This window comes from Hemicordylus capensis, chromosome 13, assembly GCF_027244095.1.
Source record: "Hemicordylus capensis ecotype Gifberg chromosome 13, rHemCap1.1.pri, whole genome shotgun sequence".
NCBI lineage: Eukaryota > Metazoa > Chordata > Lepidosauria > Squamata > Cordylidae > Hemicordylus > Hemicordylus capensis.
Genome location: NC_069669.1, coordinates 11,179,287 through 11,198,295, shown reverse-complemented (window position 1 = coordinate 11,198,295; position 19,009 = coordinate 11,179,287). Strand labels below are relative to the sequence as shown.

The 19,009-nt window shown below is 45.9% G+C and overlaps 1 protein-coding gene across 12 annotated transcripts in view; it reads right to left on the bottom strand.

The window, feature by feature from the left end:
* Window positions 1-15,459, bottom strand: part of RBFOX1 (RNA binding fox-1 homolog 1) — a 1,664,339-nt gene extending 1,648,880 nt beyond the window's left edge. For 2 of the 12 annotated variants that reach the window (XM_053276045.1, XM_053276047.1), the window contains exon 1: window positions 15,118-15,456. In XM_053276045.1, coding sequence (XP_053132020.1) covers window positions 15,118-15,345 — 228 coding nt within the window. In that variant the 5' untranslated portion in view covers window positions 15,346-15,456. Of the gene's footprint in view, window positions 1-15,117 lie in introns of all 12 variants that reach the window. The other 10 variants (XM_053276044.1, XM_053276048.1, XM_053276043.1 and 7 more) reach the window with 8 other exon arrangements.
* Between the last annotated feature and the right edge of the window lie 3,550 nt (window positions 15,460-19,009).

The following is a 19,009-nucleotide window of genomic DNA, read 5'->3' as shown; positions in this document are numbered from 1 at the left end:
ATTCCCATGTTCCTATGTAAAGTCAAACTTGGCTGTGGGCACTAAAAACCTATCAACTGGTAGTGCTGCCAAAGGAAAGAGCACAAATGTCAATGTGGATAAATGAGTCAAGGCCTGTGTGGGACAAAAGAAGAAGATGGAAAGATGTGCCAAACCAACAGCTGCATTAGAAGATAAGAAGAGCTTGGCTGGAACTGGCCCAAGGCCTATCTAGTCCAGCCTCCTGTTTCTCACAGTTTTCCACCAGATGACTCTGAGAAATTCCTTCTCTCATGGCTGCTCCCATTGCAACAGTTATTCAGAGTCATCCGACCTGGAGGTAGCCTATCACCATCAAGACTAGTAACCATTCATTAATTTTTTCTAAGTCTGCTTTAAAGTCATCCAAGCTGGTGGGCATCACCATATCATATGGCAGCAGCCACCAGGGAGAGCAAAAGATGCCAAACAGTACTGGAAACCTCACAACTACTGTTTGGTGATTTTTCTTAGCCAGCTATATAAAAAGACGTGCTAACTTTCAGAGGTCAAAATTAGAGGACACCTGCTCCAGCATTAAGAACCATGACAGAGAAGTAAAGTAAAGTAAAGTTGTGCCCTCGAGTCGGTGTCGACTCCTGGCAACCACAGAGCCCTTGAGTCGGTGTCAACTCCTGGCAACCACAGAGCCCTTGAGTCGGTGTCGACTCCTGGCAACCACAGAGCCCTTGAGTCGGTGTCGACTCCTGGCGCCCACAGAGCCCTGTGGTTGTCTTTGGCAGAATACAGGAGGGGTTGACCATTGCCATCTCCCGCGCAGTGAGATGATGCCTTTCAGCACTTTCCTATATCGCTGCTGCCTGACAAAGATGTTTCCCATATTCTGAGGAAACATACCAATGGGGATTCGAACCGGCAACCTCTTGCTCGCTAGGCAAGTCATCTCCCTGCTGCAGCCATCCTCTTATCCCAAGACACAGAAATCCCCATCCAGACCCATGCATGAGTGAGAGGCTAGAATCTCTTTCAGTTCGGTTAACAATGCATTGCAAGAATCTGAGCTTGATAGCAGTGTTTCATCTTCCTCTGTAGTTGGAAAGCACTCAGAAAGCCTAGTTTTCTCAATCTCTGTACCCAGGAAACAAGAATAATTAGAGTACTTATGTTAGATGATGCAGGGGTTCTGACTGAAACAATATTTGCCAATGCAAATAAATAATAATAATAATGATGATGATGATGATGATGATGCGTGGCAGCAGCTTACTGTATTTCTAATTGATGGCAAATTAAAGCCCTTCTTGTGAACCTGCCATAGGAGCCATGTTCCAAGTCATTACATGATCAGTCAACAAACTTATTTGGGGTGGGCAACAATAGAGCAGAGACCCTAATCAAAAACAATGTATTAGAAGAAAATTAAACAGTTTAAATATTACAGATGACCGCATCTCAGCCACCGGAATCCCAAGCCCCCAACATCTACCAAAAAGAACTAATAATCCAGCCAAACCAATGCTTTTAGGAATAATTAACTATATGGCAATACAAGGATAGGCACCAAGTCAGTCATAGGATTTCCTCTTAAGATCCTCAACATGGCCCTCTTGTCCCAAAGGCTTTTAGATGCTTTGTCTGGAACTAAGATTCTAGCAACAGCCACTGGAAAAAGGCCTCTAAGATGCTTCCTTTTGACTTAAATACACGGGCAAAGGCGTCTAACTGAACCTTCATGGGAAAACAGCCACAGAGGCACCGTTGCCCTTCATCTTCTCACTCCCATTTGTGAGCCTAGACACAAGCAAATTGTTGTGAGCAGCTGTGGTGCATATGAGGAGGAGTTCTGCCCAATCCCCACTTGCTGTTCTCACTGAGGCAGAGGGAGTGGAAGACTGACTCGGCTCATGTGGACTTCACACAGCTCTTACTCAGTTCAAAATTAGGCCTCCAGTTACAAAGAAGTTGCCAACCAGGGTGATACAGTGAAGTCAGTAGGTTCAAATTAAATATGAAATCTGAATCGAGTTGTGCAACATTTAATGCTGCCACACAGTGGTTCGAACAAGTAATTGACACTGATCTTTCAGGAAAAGGTCACTAGCAAACGTGACCCTCCATTTCGTTCACTTAAGCAACATCTGCTCTGCTTGTGGAGAATATCCACCACACAACCCTACAGTGCTGTGTCCCAGTCCTGAATCCTGCCCTGGGTGCTATCCAGGGTCCTGACCTCCCAGCCTGGCTGGAGACCATACCCTCTTAGCTGGACCTGGCAGCTCTTCACCTGCAACTAGATAATATGGTCACATCACACTGGCTTCCTGGGGTGGAGGAAAACAAACTTTATACATACATCAACCTCTTTTTTCCTCTGCTCATGATGAGGTATTAACAGCTGCAATAAGAATTGCACAGCCCTTTGGAGAGCAAATGCAGAACTTGGACTCAAATGAAACTGAGGCTTCAATTTATCTATGCCTTTTAACACAACCCGACGGGAAAGTATGTATTTTGCTGTGATGTTTCAGGTTCATTCTCAGCATCTGAATTGTGACCGTGGCTGATGAAACTAGCTCAGCAACACTACCAGTGGCAATTTTCCTTTTACATGTTTATGTATGTATGTATGTACTTATTTAATTTCTATACCACCTAATACAGAAATCTCTAGGCAGTGTACACAGCCACCTAATGGTGCAGCAGGTAAATGACTTTCCTAGCAAGCATGAGGTTGCTGGTTCAAATCCCCTCTGATATGTTCCCCAGACTATGGGAAACACCTCTATCGGGCAGCAGCGATATAGGAAGGTGCTGAAAGGCCATCATCTCATACTGCGTGGGAGGAGTCAATGGTAAACCCCTCCTGTATTCAACCAAAGAGAACCACAGGGCTCTGTGGGTGCCAGGAGTCGACACCGGCTCGACGGCACACTTCTAACTTTAAGGAAGTGCACAGATTAAAAAATGTAAAATAAAAACATTTAAAATTCATAAAAACATAAAAATCACAGTAGATAAAAAACAGATTAAAATTTTAAAATCAGTTTAAAAAAATGAGGAATGAGCAGGTTGAACCTCTGGAATGTATGGCACTTTGGAGCCAAGTTTATCTATTACAGGTGAGCAACCTTGGCTCTCCGGTGGTTATTGAACTAGAACTCCCATCATTCCCAGCTACAATATGGGTAGGGGAGCAGGCCTTGTCGTAGGCAGCATGCATGGTCCCCTTTGCTAAGCAGGGTCTGCCCTGGTTGCATTTGAATGGGAGACTACATGTGTGAGCACTGGAAGATGTTCTCCTTAGGGGATGATGGGGCTGCTCTGGGAAGAGAACCTGCATGCTTTCAAGCAGAAGGTTCCAAGTTCCCTGAGCTAGAAGGACCAAGGGTCTGACTCAGCAGAAGGCAGCTTCCTATGTACAATTTATTGTGATGGGAGTTATAGTACATATACGGTAATCCCTCACCAACTGCTAGGGTTACATTCCCGTAAAACCCCAAGGTTGGCAAATTAGTGGTTGGCGAGACATAGGAATGAATGGGAAATGGGATTAGTGGAACTGTGGTCAGAGAGAGAGAGAGAGAGAGAGAGAGAGAGAGAGAGAGAGAGAGAGAGAACCCCTCACTATAAAGGAATAAATCCTTTAAAATCAGTTTTTAAAAATCGGTTTTTAAAAAATCATCCCAAATCCCTCAATATTACCAATAGTCCCCAAGAGGAATAAACAGATTGAACCTCTGGAAATTTTGAACACCCCCCCCAACTCACTCAAATGCACTTTAAATCACCAAGAGTCAGCCAGGGTCACCAAAAGGAATGAGCAGATTGAACCTCTGAGCCCCCCCCCCAAGAAAATCACTAAAATCCCCCAAATCACTAAAGTGCCTCACCAGCCATGGATATTTAGGTCGTGGTTGGGAAGACCAGTCCCAATTTCCCATTTGTGGATACTTAAAACCGTGATTGGTATAACTGTGGTTGGCGAGGAATGACTGCACAAAGTGATGTCTGCAAAAAAAAAAATGCTTTTAATTCATTTGGCCACCTTCTTCCCTAAACTCTTTCATTGCTCAAACGGTGAGCTTTTGAGAGAGAAGAGTGTTTGCATTCGGGAAGAAAACTGCAGTCACCCACCCTGAGCCAACAGAATAAAACAGGAAATACATAAAAGGCCTCATTGCTGAAGATGCAGCCAGCACAAGCTTCCTTGTTTTCCAAACCAGTGCAACTCTGGAAACAGCTCACCCTTCCCTCTCTCCTCACTCCCTCTCTCCTTCCTGTAGCAGACGGTAAGAGAGTGGAAACTGGGGCTTGTTAGGTTTATTGAACAAAGTAACTCAGGTGTATTACTTAACTATTGCCAAATCATAAACCACAGTCCTGGTTTTTAGGTAGCAAGGCAGCTGGTCTTTGGTAGCAGGCATGACTTGTCACCTTTGCTAAGTAGGGTCCACCCTGGTTGCATATGAATGGGAGACTACATGGGTGAGCGCCTTAAGATATTCTCCTCAGGCAATGGAGCCACTCTGGGAAGATCATCTAGATTCCAAGTTCCCTCCCTGGAATCTTGAGATAGGGCTAAGAGAGACTCCTGCCTGCCGCCTTGGAGAAGCTGCTGCCAGTCTGTGTAAACAATGCTGAGCTAGATGGACCAAGGGTCTGATTCAGTATATGGCAGCTTCCTATGCTCCTACTCTGAGTGAAAGATCATCCTAACAGTCTCAAGCATCCAGTAAGAAATATAAACTGACCAATCAGTCTATAGAACTGATGACTGACACAAACATTCTAAAGTCTACCACAAGCCGACACACAGATCTTCTTACAAACAATACATCAGCGGCAAGAACAAAGGCAATGTATATTCACATAAATCGCAACACTTACCACCCAACCAGCCCTCTGATTCCCCAGATTTTTTAAAATATATATTGTTAGTTTTTTTTATACCACCTTTCATTAAACAATCCCAAGGCGGTTTACAAAACATTTTAAACAAAATAAAACTATTAAACAGTTAAAAATTATTAAATATTGTAATCTAAAAATACAACTCTAATTAAAAGTTTAAAAAATGAACACAAGGAGACCATAAAATACAGAGCAGCAGCAACAAAAGCAACACTCATCGTGGTTAAAAAGCCAAGATTTCACTTGCTTTCTTAAAAAAAAAAAAAAACTGTGATTGAGACTGAGGAACAGATGCCCAATGGGAGAACATTCCAAAGTCTGGGAGCAGATCCATGCCCCCTTCCCTTTACATGATGCCTACCCAGCAGGGGAAGCAAGAATGCTCATGCCATGAAAAAAAAAGAGAAGTAAGTCTGATCTCTCCCTTTCTCCCCTCTCTGAGGTGCTAGCAGCATGCCAGGAAGAAGGGACCACGTGACCCTTGGGAAATGTAGTTTTCCCAAGAGCTGTTGTGACTGCAGGGATTCTTATCCAAATCAGAAAAGAACTGAGTGGGCCTCATAGTAATACTTTGAGGTGAGCATTACAGGCTCCCAAGCTTGTATCCAGGCATCATGCAATCAGCATAACTTGTCTGGAGGAGAGCTGGTCTTGCGGTAGCAAGCATGAATTGTCCTCTTTGCTAAGCAGGGTCTTCCCTGATTTGCATTTGGATGGGATACTGCATGTGTGAGCACTGTAAGATATTCAGATGGGGCCACTCTGGGAAGAGCACCTACATGCTTGAATGCAGAAAGCTCCAGGTTCCTTCCCTGGCAGCATCTCCAAGACAGGACTGAGAGAGACTTCTGCCTGCAGCCTTGGAGAAGCTGCTGCCAGTCTGTGCAGATAAGACTGAGCTGGATGAAGCAATGGTCTGACTCAGTATATGGCAGCTTCCTGTGTTCCTATGTCTTGCCACCTCTGTCATCCAGACCTGTATCAAGTGGCATCTTGTCCAATTTAGTATGTTCGATCTCCAGCCTTCACTGACGAGCATTTAGAATGTGTGACAAAAATTTGAATGGCTTGCTCATTTTGCTACTGCAGAGAGCCGCTGCGTTTTTTATGAAAAACGATGGTATCCGATCAAAGTGACCAGTTAATGTCTTGCTCAGCACTTTCCCACAATACTGTAATTGCAGCCTTTCAACTAGAGCTTCTTATTCATCCACCAGTGTGAAAAGGACACCCCTGGAATTGTCTCTGCATACATTCACGCCTCGCAAAAGAATTCTATTCCATCTTCTCCAGTCCATTTGCAAAAAGAAAGACTTTGCAGCGAGGCAGAAAATGTTTTGCAGCCGTCTGCATAATGTTTGCAGCTTTTGTCTAGCTCAACAGCTCATCTTTTGGAAAATGGTTATTGGAGATTGCAATTTTCATAAATGTTTGGAAATTGATACAAAGGAAACTGGCCATAAAACCTCTGAGGGGAACGAGCCTAAGTAGTTTGCTGCTAAATGACACAGAAGAAGTCTGCAGCAGGCTGAAGAGGTCCATCATATACTAGCACGGAACAGGTTGAAGGAGTTGGGCCAGCAGACCCTAACTCAGTCATAGGAACATAGGAAGCTGCCTTCTACCATGTCAGATCATTGGTCCATCTAGCTTCATATTGTCTACACAGACGCTGCAAGCAGGAGTCGCAGCCCTATCCTGGAGATGTCAGGCAAGGAACTTAGAACCTTCTGCATGCATCGAATGAGCTCTACCACTGAACTATGGTTGGTGTCTGGTGGCCCTTACCTTTGTTGAAGCTGGTAGTATGGAGATACAGTAAAGGCAAACTCAGACAACCAAGTTAGGAGACTGGGAAATCTCACAGTCGTTTACAATTTACGAGGTTATCTAATGCAGCATAGGAACATAGGAAGCTGCCATATACTGAGTCCGACCATAGGTCCATCTAGCTCAGTATTGTCTTCATAGACAGGCAACAGCTTCTCCAAGGTTGCAAGCAGGAGTCTCTCCCAGCCCTATCTTGGAGAGGCTGCCAGGGAGGGAACTTGGAACCTTCTGCTCTTCCCAAAGCGGCTCCATTCCCTAAAGGGAATCCCTTACAGTGCTCACACATCAAGTAATATAAGAGAGCACCTGCTTCTTCATAGACCTCAGCCCCAATTAAGATCACTGAGGGAGGACCAGTTGCAGTTAGTTACCACCGACCTGTTTGGTGGTGACCCCAAAGCAGGACTTCTCTAGGGTTACCCCAGGAATCTGGAACACGTTCCAAAATGCAGTCAGGACCTCCCCATCTCCGACTGTTTTTAAGTGACTCTCAAAAACGCACTGCTTTTATCGAGCTTTTAGTTTATAATGTTTTAAAGTTTTATTGATCGTTATTTTAATCTGTTTTGTATGGTTTAAGGTTTTGATTGTTGTGTTTTAATTTGTAAACAGTATAGAAATAGATTATGCTAACCAAGCAAAGAGACACCTTTGAGAACAAGAGAACAAGAGCTGGTCTTGTGGCAGGGAGCATGAGTTGTCTCCTTTGCTAAGTTTGGTCCTCCTTGGTTTACAAACATAGGAACATAGGAAGCTGACTTCTACTGAGACAGACTGTTGGTCCATCTTGCTCAGTTTTGTCTACACAGACTGGCAGCAGCTTCTCCAAGGCTGCAGACAGGAGCCTATCTCAGCCCTATCTTGGAGAAGCTGCCAGAGAGGGAACCTGGGACCTTCTGTATGCAAGCAGAATGCAAGGTACTCTTCCCAGAGTGGCCCCATCCCCTCAGGGGACTATCTTACAGTGCTCACATGTGTAGTCCTGCAGTCACATGCAAGCCAGGGTGGACCCTGCTTAGCAAAGGGGACAATTCATCTTGATACCACAAAACTGCGTGTGAGCATTATAAGATATTCCCATTAGGAGATGGGATCATCGCTCAGTAGAAAAGCATCTGCATGCTTGCATGCAGAAGGTTCCAATTCCTCTCCCTGACACCTCTAAGATAGGGCTGAGAAAGACCCCTGAGCCTGTAGCCCTGGAGAAGCTGCCAGTCAGTGTAGACCAGGCCTGCTCAACTTAGAAACACCCCCCCCCCGACTGTTTTTGAACTACAAGTCTCATAATCCCCAGCCACAGTGCTCAATAGCCAGGGATTATGGGAATTGTAGGCGAACATCTGCAGGAGGGCCGAAGTTGAGCAGCCCTGGTGTAGACAATACTGAGCTAGATGAACCAAGAGTCTGACATGGTATAAGGCAGTTTCCTATGTCCCTATGTTTGTTCAAAGCTTCAGGAGCCTAGTTGGGCTCGACTTCCACTTTAGCCCCAAGTGAAGCGCCACCTGGGGGGTGAAGTGGGGTTGAGGGAAAGAGGGGAGCCTTCGGAAGTACCAAAGTGGTCCTGGAAGCAAAGGGCTGCGTCACCCACTTAATGCCCAACATGAACCACCTCTCTGTCCATGGTCCTGAAAGAACCTATCCCTTGATTTTCCCCATCGAACTGATAGTTTCTCACCCTCCGTATTCTTCTCACCACTGGAGGAGCGGAAGTTGATTTCAAACAAGTCAAACGGCCTTACTCTGTATTTCAGACCTCTTCGCTGCAAGAAATGTAAAATAGGACAGCAAGAATGACTGAGCTGTGGAGCCGCATCCCAAGAGAAGTGGAGAAGGCCCCATTTCTTGATATTTTTAACTCCAGAAGGAGAAAATGTACTTGTTATGAACAAGCCTGAATTGGCAGGAAATCAATTGTCCCTCCTAAGCAGGGGCTTTCCTGTCTCAGTTTTCTCAAGCATAACCCAAAACGGGCACAGGCATAGCCCAACTTAAGCTTGGCATGCATTTCTTTTCACATACACACCAAGTGATAGTAGACTGACTCACATAACCTTTAAAATAAGGGTAGGGGGTGGGCTACCAAGATTTGCATGATGGAAAACTCACACATTTCCCTCCAGCCCAGGATGCTCTCGACCGGGCTACCTGATGGTTGTAGTCAGGTTTTTACCAAAGGTCTTATGGTAGCAAGCATGAATTTTTCCCTTTGTGTGGAAGCAAGGGAGGAGGAAAATGTGGGTGACACTTACTCCTACCTTGCTTCCACACAATCAAAAATTGGGAGCACACAACAGCTCCCAGACCCGGGTAGAACACAGTTTTTGATTGTGTGAATGACCTCTACATGTGTGAGCACCGGAAAATATCCCCCTTTGGGGATGATTCACAGGTGCTCTGTAAAGAGCACCTGCATACTTGCCTGTGGAAGGTTCCATGTTCCCTCTCTGGCACTTCCAGATAGGGCCAAGGGGGACCGCTACCTGCAGCCTTGGAGATGCCATTGGCAATCTGCGTTGGCAATACTGAGTAAGACGGACTGATGATCTGATTTGGTAAAAGGCAGCTTCCTATATTTCAGTGTTCTATGTCTTAGAGGAGACCCCTCCTATTCTGGTCCTGTGGTCATGAGAACCCTCACGCTGCTTCTACCCAACCACCAGCACCCAGCATGCTTTCACCCACATGGCAACCATAGAGAGCTGTGCCTACAGTGGCTGCTATCAATGGAGACAGTAGCCAGCAAAGCATACTCTATGATCCCAAAGCAAATGCAAGAAACCACCATGTACTGATCATCAACAAGCAAAGACTTCCTCCTAAGAGCAAATGCACAGACTGTCCAAGGCAAAACCATCCCTTCTTTGAGATATCACCACACTGCGGCTGCTACTTAAGATGTATCTTGCCAAACAGAAAACCAGAGAGATTGGGTTCAATCCAGTCCTACCACGGGTGAAGCACCCAGGCATGGATGGATTTCTATAGGCCAGGGTCCACCAACCAGAAGCCCTACAGCTGCTGCTGCTGCTGGACTACAACTTCCATAATCCCTGGCTCAGAGGCACACCTTGGTAATTTTGGAGCCTGGATCTAAAGGCCTTTGCGCACGCACACACACACACAGCTGCAAATTAAGCATAATCAAGCTCAGCCGGGCAACCACACCACCTGGGACAGACTAAAGTGGGGGGGGCAGGGGCTGTGGAGGCCCTGGAATTTGGCCCTGAAGTCCAGGGGTAAGAGCACCTCTGCTCTAGCTATTGGTCATTGTGGCTGGAGATGATAGGATTTGTAGTCCAAGAATAACTATGCAGTCCCCTGCTAACTGGGCTAACTGGATACCCTTCATGGCAATAGTTCTGTTCTGTTTACTAGGGAGAGAGAAATAGTCCCTATTCAGCACAGCACAACATCTCTCCAGTGAGTCTCTTTTTTCAGACTGTGAGACCCTCAGGAGCAGAGAACCATCTCTTTATTTTATTTTTTTATTTTTTTATTTTTATTTACCATGTAAACCACTTTGAGAACTATTTTGCTGGAATGCGGCATCTACAGAGCTATAATAATAACAACAGCACTTCATGTTGGTCATCTCTGCTATAAGACACACCAGAATTCTGTTCCATGCATCCAAGACCAAAGTAGGAGTGGGTTAACCCAGGAATCTCTGCTTGTCTGGGACAATGGGAACCCTCCCAGCCCAGCAGTTCCAAACCTGGGTAGCCCAGATCCGCAACCAGTCTTCCCTGTCATAGGGATTCCCAGATGTTGTGGACTTCAGTTTCCCCCGTTGGACCGGCCTTTGCCTGTGGACAATGGGAGTTATAGTCAACATCTGAGAATTCCTGTTACAGGGAAAACTGAATATGACCATGAGCCTATTGTGTATCATTTTGCATGTAGAAAACAAGGGCAAGGGTTGGTTGGTTTTTTACATTTATATCTCACTCTTCCTCCAAGAAGCCCAGCACAGTTTATCCTCACAACAACCCTGTGAGGTAGGTCAGGCTGAGAGAGAAGTGACCGGCCCAGAGTCACCCACGGAGTTTCATGGCTGAGTGGGGATTTGAACCCAGGTCTCCCCAGTCCTAGTCCAACACTCTGACCACTGCACCACACTGACTCCCCACTTTGAAGTGTGTCTTGCGGTGCTCAAGGAAAGCACTGTTCACACACATCCTGGGGTAATCCCGTTCCTAAGCAGAGCTGCTGAATCAGAACACCTAGTGAAACAAACATTTTTACAAAGGAGAAGCAGGGGGACGATTATGGCAGCAGCCTCCATGCAACATGGAAATCTTGTTTACAAAGAGCCCAATAAAGACCATAATTTTTTAAAATGTAGTTCCTTAATAGAAATCATTATGGACTATTAGGGAATGTTTCTACAGTGCAGTCATTGATTGCCCGGACTTCTAAGGGCATCATTAAACTAGTTAGGAAGAGACTACTCTTTAAAGAAAGAAAGAAGGTAAAAGACAGTTGATGCTATTCCAGCACTTCCCAGTGGACATGGTATATCATCCTGCCAGGACTTGACAAACAAACAGAGGAACTTACAATCATTTGAAATGTCTGCTGGCCATGGGGGACTGGATTCAGGTGCGGTGGCTGAAGCTGAATCCAGACAGGACATGAGTCAGACTGATCAGCAGGCCCAACATACCTTCTGGGGTCCCCCTTCCCCTGTGCCCCATTATGATCTTCAAGTTTCACTGAAGACACCCACTTAATGATACCAGTTCTGCGCCAGTTGTGGATATCAAGGATATGACGAGAAGTACTCGCGGTGGGTGCCTTCCGTGGCACGCTTACAGAACTCCAACTGCAGACTCAAAGGCTATGCACCCTTTGAAAGCACTCCGAAGCCTACATGTACGGGCTAGCCTTTGAAGTCTGGGGTCTCTCTCATCAAGAAAACATGGGGACATTGCATTAAATTATTCTGTTTTATGGGCTCTTGCTTTTGTTATCTGCCTCAAGCCACCATGTTAGAGAGTCTTACAAAGCTGCCGAACACAGTTCCATTACGGCAGCCTCGTGGTAGGCTTTTGATCAAGTCAGTATCCACGGAAGAGGCAAATGCCACTCTGGGCGTTTCCCATCTGCCTCTCTGTCACCTGTGTACCTGATTGTGGTGGATGTCAGGATGAAACTTCTCCGACCAAAACACTGACCCCCTCCTTCAAACTCATTCATGTTTGCGCCCACCTTAGTTAGACTCTGATGAAGTCATTTCCTGAGATGGATGATCCCTGTGTTACCCCAGGGACTGGCCTTCCCCATCTCAGAACACCTGCGTCTTGCCACTGACATGGCCTCATCCCATCCACCTATGCCATACTTAGTTCTGGACTCTCCCCAGCTTTAAAGGTGAAAAGCAGCACCTTGAATTGGACCAGTTCCTTCCTATGGATTGTATAAGTTGGCCCATTAGATAGGGACCACTGGATGGCACAGGTGTTTGGTCTGAGACTGAATACAAATTTTCCTGTTTAGGGATGGTGGGCCTTCTTGGCTTCAATCTAGATATCTTCTGGACTATATTCATATGTCCATTGGTTATCTAGACACAGTTCTAGAGTTGAAATGGAGATGTTCTTATGAACTCATCTCATAACTATCATAACATAAGAACAGCCCTGCTGGATCAGGCCCACGGCCCATCTTGTTTCACCCAGTGGCCCACCAGATGCCTCTGAGAAGCTCACAGGCATAAGAAGAAGGCATGCCCTCTCTCCTGCTGTTGCTCCCCTACAACTGGTATTTAGAAGCATCCTGCCTCTGAGCTTGGAGGTAGTCTATAGCCATCAAGACCAGTAGCCAGTGATAGAACTGTCCTCCAAGAATTTGTCCAAGCCCCTTTTAAAACTATCCAAAATGGTGGCCATCACCACATCCTGTGGCAGTAAATTCCATAGGTTAATTATGTGCTGAGTGAAGAACTAGTTCCTTTTGTTGGTCCTAAATTTCCTGGCCATCAATTTCATGGAATGACCCCGAGTTACATGACCCTCTGCAGCTGTGTTCAACAGTTAATGTTCCTTTCTCTTTACTGTATTATTCTTATTGCTCTTTTATGTAAGCTGCCTTGAGGATTTTCAGCTTAAGGGTGGGCTATACATTAAATTTAAAAAAAACTAGCATTGCCTATATAGGTATTTGCATAACTTTCTTATAAACAGATTTTATTAAAAACAATAACACCATGACTGTACAACCCTGCCCCTTCAGCTTATGTTGGAGCTGTTATGTAGCCCTCCCCTCATCCCCTGCTACAGTGGTCAATAGATGATGGGAGTTGTAGTCCAACATTTGCAGCAGGGACGAAGTTGTGCAGCCCTGCACTAAGTGGAAAGGCTCTTTAACTCATGAAAGGATCGTCTCCAACCTGGGAGCTTTTTGCACAGGGCTTTTGAAGCCCTTTAGGTTGCATCTCCTCTGGAATGGAAGGTTCACATATTGGGCAGATTTACCCTGAAGTCCCTGCAAGCTATCAGGGAGCACTTCAGACATGATTCAGTATTTCACTGCATGTTAGAAGCCCAGTTTATATCCAGGGTAAAAAAATCCACTTTTTGCATCGGTTTTGGGGTGGGTTTTTTTTAAGAACTTCGAGTTCTCAGTAAAGCCTCGCAGAAAATTCATGGCAAAGCCCACTGTGTGAAGAACTCCCTGGTTATGCAAGGAAAGTGACTAAGTTCCTCCACTTGTTCAAGCTCTTTGGCACAAGCTCTTTTTTCCAATACCTTTCTATGGCCCACTAAAGCTCAAATACTCCAGCCTGTCTCTTCCTCCTTCACCAAGATCCTTGTACTCAGAGGCAACCCCCAATACACTCTGGCACTGCACTGCGCACCATACGAAGTTTTCTGCTAGCACATGAGCAAGAGTTCATTGATCAACACTAATACACTTTCTCCTCCTGCTCACAGTTCATTGGAGCCAGTTCTATGATTCTGCAGTATTCTCTCCTCGAAAGGAAGCCTACAAAAGAAAGCCCCGGAACTTCCTACTACTCTCCCGAAGTGAGAGTGAAACAACATATAATACACCGGGAGACAGAGTGACTTCTCCAGCAATTCTCACATCTCCGTTCAATGTTTTGTCTGGCTTAGTGACTTACCAGTCCCTGCAAATTACATATCATTTGACAGGTTCCGTCATTTTGCTTGCATTTTTGAGCAGTTACCAGCAAGACCTGCTCAATTACAGTTTGATGGCACAGAATCCAACATACTGAGTTCTCCAAAGCATTACAACAGCACACAACGCCAGTTGTGAGGCAGAGAGAGAGAGAGAAGATGAGAAATGACATGCTTGCAACTTGCTGTTGTATACCAATGATGATGTGTTAAATACTAATTGCATGCTGTCAACCAGGCAAGCGGCTGCATTCAAAGAAATAATCTACCAGCGGGATGAATCAAGCAAAACCACTCTCTGCTTTTCAAATTAACAGGTCTGTAAATCCCTCCATAGCATGTATCAGTCATTGATTCCTTATCTGGCAAGGAAGCGGGTCTCAGTTCAGAAGCATATTGCCAGTGGGGGACAATCCCTGCCTTTCAAAAGGAGATGACAAGACAAACTTCTCAGCGGCCATAGAGCTAACTCAGGTAACTCTGATTCCCCATTTGGGGCAGTCATAGAGATAACACTGACACAGGTGGAGAGAGCAACAGAGGCATCAGCCAAAAGAAGGCTAGCTGGCTGAGGTACTAAAGGAAAATTCATCAGCTGAAAGACAGAATCCACCTGACTACAATGAAAAACTCAGAGGACCCAGTAACTGGTTGTCCTCCAGATGTTGCTGAATTACAACTCCCATCAGCAGAGGACCATCAGCTGGGACCTCCTGCTTTAAAGTGGCTGATTTTGTTTCCCCCCACAACAATGTGGATTTCTCTTTCTGAAAGCCACGGAAAGCCTAAGATCTGTCCCCTTTAGCACATGCCAGCAGTACCCTCCAGAACATTTCACTGGACTAAAGGTCCTTTGACTTTTCCCAAGTCTGAAAACAAGCTGAGGGCCTAGACAGATGATGAACTGCAGTTGCCCCTACCCTTCTGGAACCTCCCTTCCTCCTCATCCCAGAAGTGTGGAAGAAAGTGAAGAGGAAACTCTACTCTTCTCTGAACAGCAAGTGTCTCTCTGTCTCTGACACACACTGCAAGGAGACCTGTATTCCACCATGCAAACTCTTATAACCAGAGGGCATCGGGACAAGGATTCAACAGCTCCCTTCTGCCACATTCAGTGAGCCCAGACAGCATCACGTCCCATTTGCACAAAAGCTTAGAAACTTCAGAAAGACAAGCCATTTCCCAGAAAAGCATCCTCGTCACCTCTTCCCGCAAAAAACACACCATCAGTCCAAGCAGTTCTACTTACAGTTTGGCCTTCTCCATCTGTCTGGGTCCCAGACTCTTCTTTGCCCGAGCAAGTCACCCTCGCGATGTCTTCTCCTTCTGCTCCTTCCTTTCCAAGGTTTCCTTCTTCAGCCCCCAGCTTCAGCCTCTTCCCCTCGGGCTGTGGTTCATCCGCCTCCTCTCGTCTCATCTTCCCATCTCTGGCTCTCTGTTTCCCTGCATCCTCCAGGCTGCCGGAAGGGCTGGACATCTTGGAATGAATCTGTTTGTGCACTTCACTGGGATTCTTCCCCCCCCCCTTCCTGTCCTAGTGAAGCTGCCTCTTTAGGGGAAGATTTGGCTTGTGAGAGCTCTCTCTCTCTCTCTCCCTGATATGCTCAGTCTTCTTTTAAAAATTTAGCTGGTGTTTCAGTGCCTGTGTGAAGCTAGTCTAACTTCCATTTCTTTAGCTCCCTCTGCTGCTGGCTGGTGCTATCCTTTCTGTACCAGCTTAAAGTTTGTGTTCAGCTGTGTGCTTAATTCTCCCTGGTGCAGACAATAACTTTCTGTATATTGGGCACTGGCACATCATTCGTCCCAGTGATTACTTCGGCACCATCTTTCGCTTTAATGTTGACATGCTCTTTTCCTATGCGGACAGGCTTGGGTTTGTTAGTTTTATATAAAGAATGTTGCCATTTTAAAATAAGAGCTATCAATTGAGTCAGATCGGGGGCACAGTAAGGTTGGAATAAGTCCCAGACAAGAAGTGAAGATGAGCCTCTATTCTTCAGGGCAGTTAGGGAGATGGGAGGGTGAAAGTGAGCAGTCACTCATCCAGAGGTTCCTGCTGCTCATGGGCCCAAGGACATTTGCCCCACGTCATTCAATTATTCAGTTATTTGCTCCACTTCAAATTATCATCTCTGAGTCAAGTCAGTAGTTTATCTTCATCTTCTAGATCTTATCTTTCAGTATAAAGCCTGTTCCCTGTTCCAAAAGGGTTCCAAAAGACACACAAGGGAGATACCAGCAACAGCCACTGGAGGGATGCTGTGCTGGGGCTGGAGAGGGCCAGTTGCTCTCCCCCTGCTAAATACAAGAGAGCCACCACTTTGAAAGGCGCCTCTTGGCCCAGTTAGCAGAGGTGACTCCCAAACCATGTGCCACAAGAAGGCCAGACAATGCTTCTTCCTTGGCCCAACCTGGACCAATGTAAACAGAAGAGTGTCTAAAAAGAAATACAAAGGATACATCTACTAGGAGGGATACTGTGCTGGAGCTGAATAGGATAGTTGCTCTCCCCCTGCTCAGTATGAGAGCGCCACCATTTTGCAAAGGCTTTACGAGGCCGGCCTTTCCCAGAGGCCGGGGGCTGCTCATTTCTTATTGACTCAGCAGCTGTCCATTCTGCTTTCCAACAAAAAGAGTTTCCAGGAGGGTTTACACAGCAAACGGAATGAGAGGAGAAAGAAGCACAAGGGAGGCCCCAACCATGGCCGCTGAGGGGGGTAACGGTACGCTGGGCCTGCTCGCTGAACCTGAGAGCCGCCATTTTGTGAAGGAGCCCTCAGCCCAGTCCGCAGGAGCTGCCTAACGAGGCCGACCTTTCCCTGAGGGGGCTGCTCATTTATTATTCATGGAGCAGCTGTCCGCAATGCTTTTCAACCCAAAAAAAGTTCCCAAGGCCCCAGAAGGGCTGAGGGGAAGATTCCCAGCCCCAAGGGGGCTTTAAATCTAAAAAGAAGCAAGCAACAGCCACTTGGAAGTGGTTAAATCTAACAACCAGCAACAGCCACTGGGAAGGATGTGATGGTGGGCTGAACAGGGGCAGCTGGCTGCTAACTGAGCAGAGGGGCACTTCTTAAAGTGGCCATTCTCTTAGGTTTAGCAGGGGGAGAGCAACTGGCCCTCTCCAGCCCCAGCACAGCATCCCTCCAGTGGCCGTTACTTTTTAGAATGTGAGCCTTTGGAGACAGGCAGCCATCTTATTTGTTTATGTGTTTATTTGTTTGTTTGTTTATTTATTGTTCTATGTCAACCGCTTTGGAAACTTCTGTTGAAAAGCCGTATATAAATAGTAGTAGCAGACAGTTGCTGTCCTCCTGCTTAATATATAAAGGAAGCCCCCACTTTAAAAGGTGCCTCTTTGCTCAGTTAGCAGGGGCGAATGAAAACTATGGAGAGTAATCTGGCTTGTTTAGGGGGAAGTACTCAACCAGCACTTCCACATAATTCCTTAAACCCATTCACATGTTATATTCAACACTCGTACAACGGATATACAGTGTACACAGGTACAGATCTGTAAACAGGTACAGTCATTCACACAAACACATATGAGTGTACAGACATCTGCACACGCATTCAGAGTAATGTCTGAATCGGGCTCTTGACTCCTTGATAACTGTAGCAAGCAAGCAACAAAAGCAGATCCTACATGAATTCAAAACTTTGTCTTATTCTTTCTCTTCAATAAAGTTACAGGAGGACCTCGCTATTCGGAGGGCCAGCACTTGTGGCTTTGCATATCAAACAAATAAAAATTAATAAATAATAATAATTAATAAATATCCGTGGTCTGGTAATTAGCACCTGACCTCAATATATGCAGGGGGAAAGTGGAGAAAGGGAGGTTAAACCTGCATATCTGCAGGTCAGGGTGGCCAGAAATTATCTTGGATATCATTTCCAGCCACCATTTTGATTGCCAGAGAGATGGGGAGCCATTTTATGGCCAAAAATGGAGACAAAATACTCAATTTTGAGCTAATTTTCATCCCCATGGGTGAAGGTATAGCACAGTAGGGTATGGTAGGGCACCTTGAGGGGGCATTTGGGGGTGATCGAGGTGATTGGGGGCAATGGGACGAACCCCGCCATTTTGGGCCGATTTGTGGCTGATTTTTGGTGTCTGGGAACCTAACCCCCCAATTCCCATTGCCCCGTTCTTCATGGATTTGCTATGTGCAGGCCCCCCTAGGGAACAGAACCCCACAAATAACAGGGTTCTCCTGTATGTTGTTTTGGTTCTTTTTTTAAAAATTTTACATTTTATATCCCACTCTTCCTCCAAGGAGCCCAGAGTGGTGTACTATACTTAAGTTTCTCCTCACAACAACCCTGTGAGGTAGGTTAGGCTGAGAGAGAAGTGACTGGCCCAGAGTCACCCAGCAAGTATCATGGCTGAATGAGGATTTGAACTCAGGTCTCCCTAGTCCTAGTCCAGCACTCTAGCCACTATACCACGCTGGATCCCTTGGATTGTTTTGTCTCTGCTTGTCTATTCCTACCTCCCATGCCCACACAAACCTTGCGACCAGGGTTTAATTTTTCTTTCTATCCTAAAGTGAGCGGGTTAAGTAACTAAAGAGAGGTCTTTTAAAGAAAATATTGTCCCTAAAGTCCATCCATCACAGTTTTCCAGGATACAAGTTAGTTTGCCTGAAAACCCTAACTATATAGGCCCATTCACACGTTATGTTCAGCACTCGTATGAGTGTATGGTGTACACAGGTACAGATCTGTACCCAGGCTTTAGACTTCAGGATGCAGGAATAAGCCCGCCCACCCTTGACTCTCTCCCAGACTAGAGTTGCCAAATGACCACAAAAGAGCAGTCAGGACTGCTCTGATACCTTCAGGCCAGTGCTGCGTAGCAATCAACGGGTCTGCTGATAAGCAATCTCACCTGCACAATAAGCCTTTGTTTGCAAAGCACAGCAACAGGAGTGATGGGAAAGTTAGTTTGTTGCCCACGCCCCAAAGAGTCGATGCAGCGACGAAAGAGGCAGCAGAGTTAATAAACCTAACCTGGTGCCTTTCACATCCGATTGTCAAAAAGGGGGAACCGATTATCCAGATGAGTTCACATAAATGAAAAATTCATTTCAGGTTTTCATTTGACTTCCCCTCGCTGCCGTGCTGACACTTGG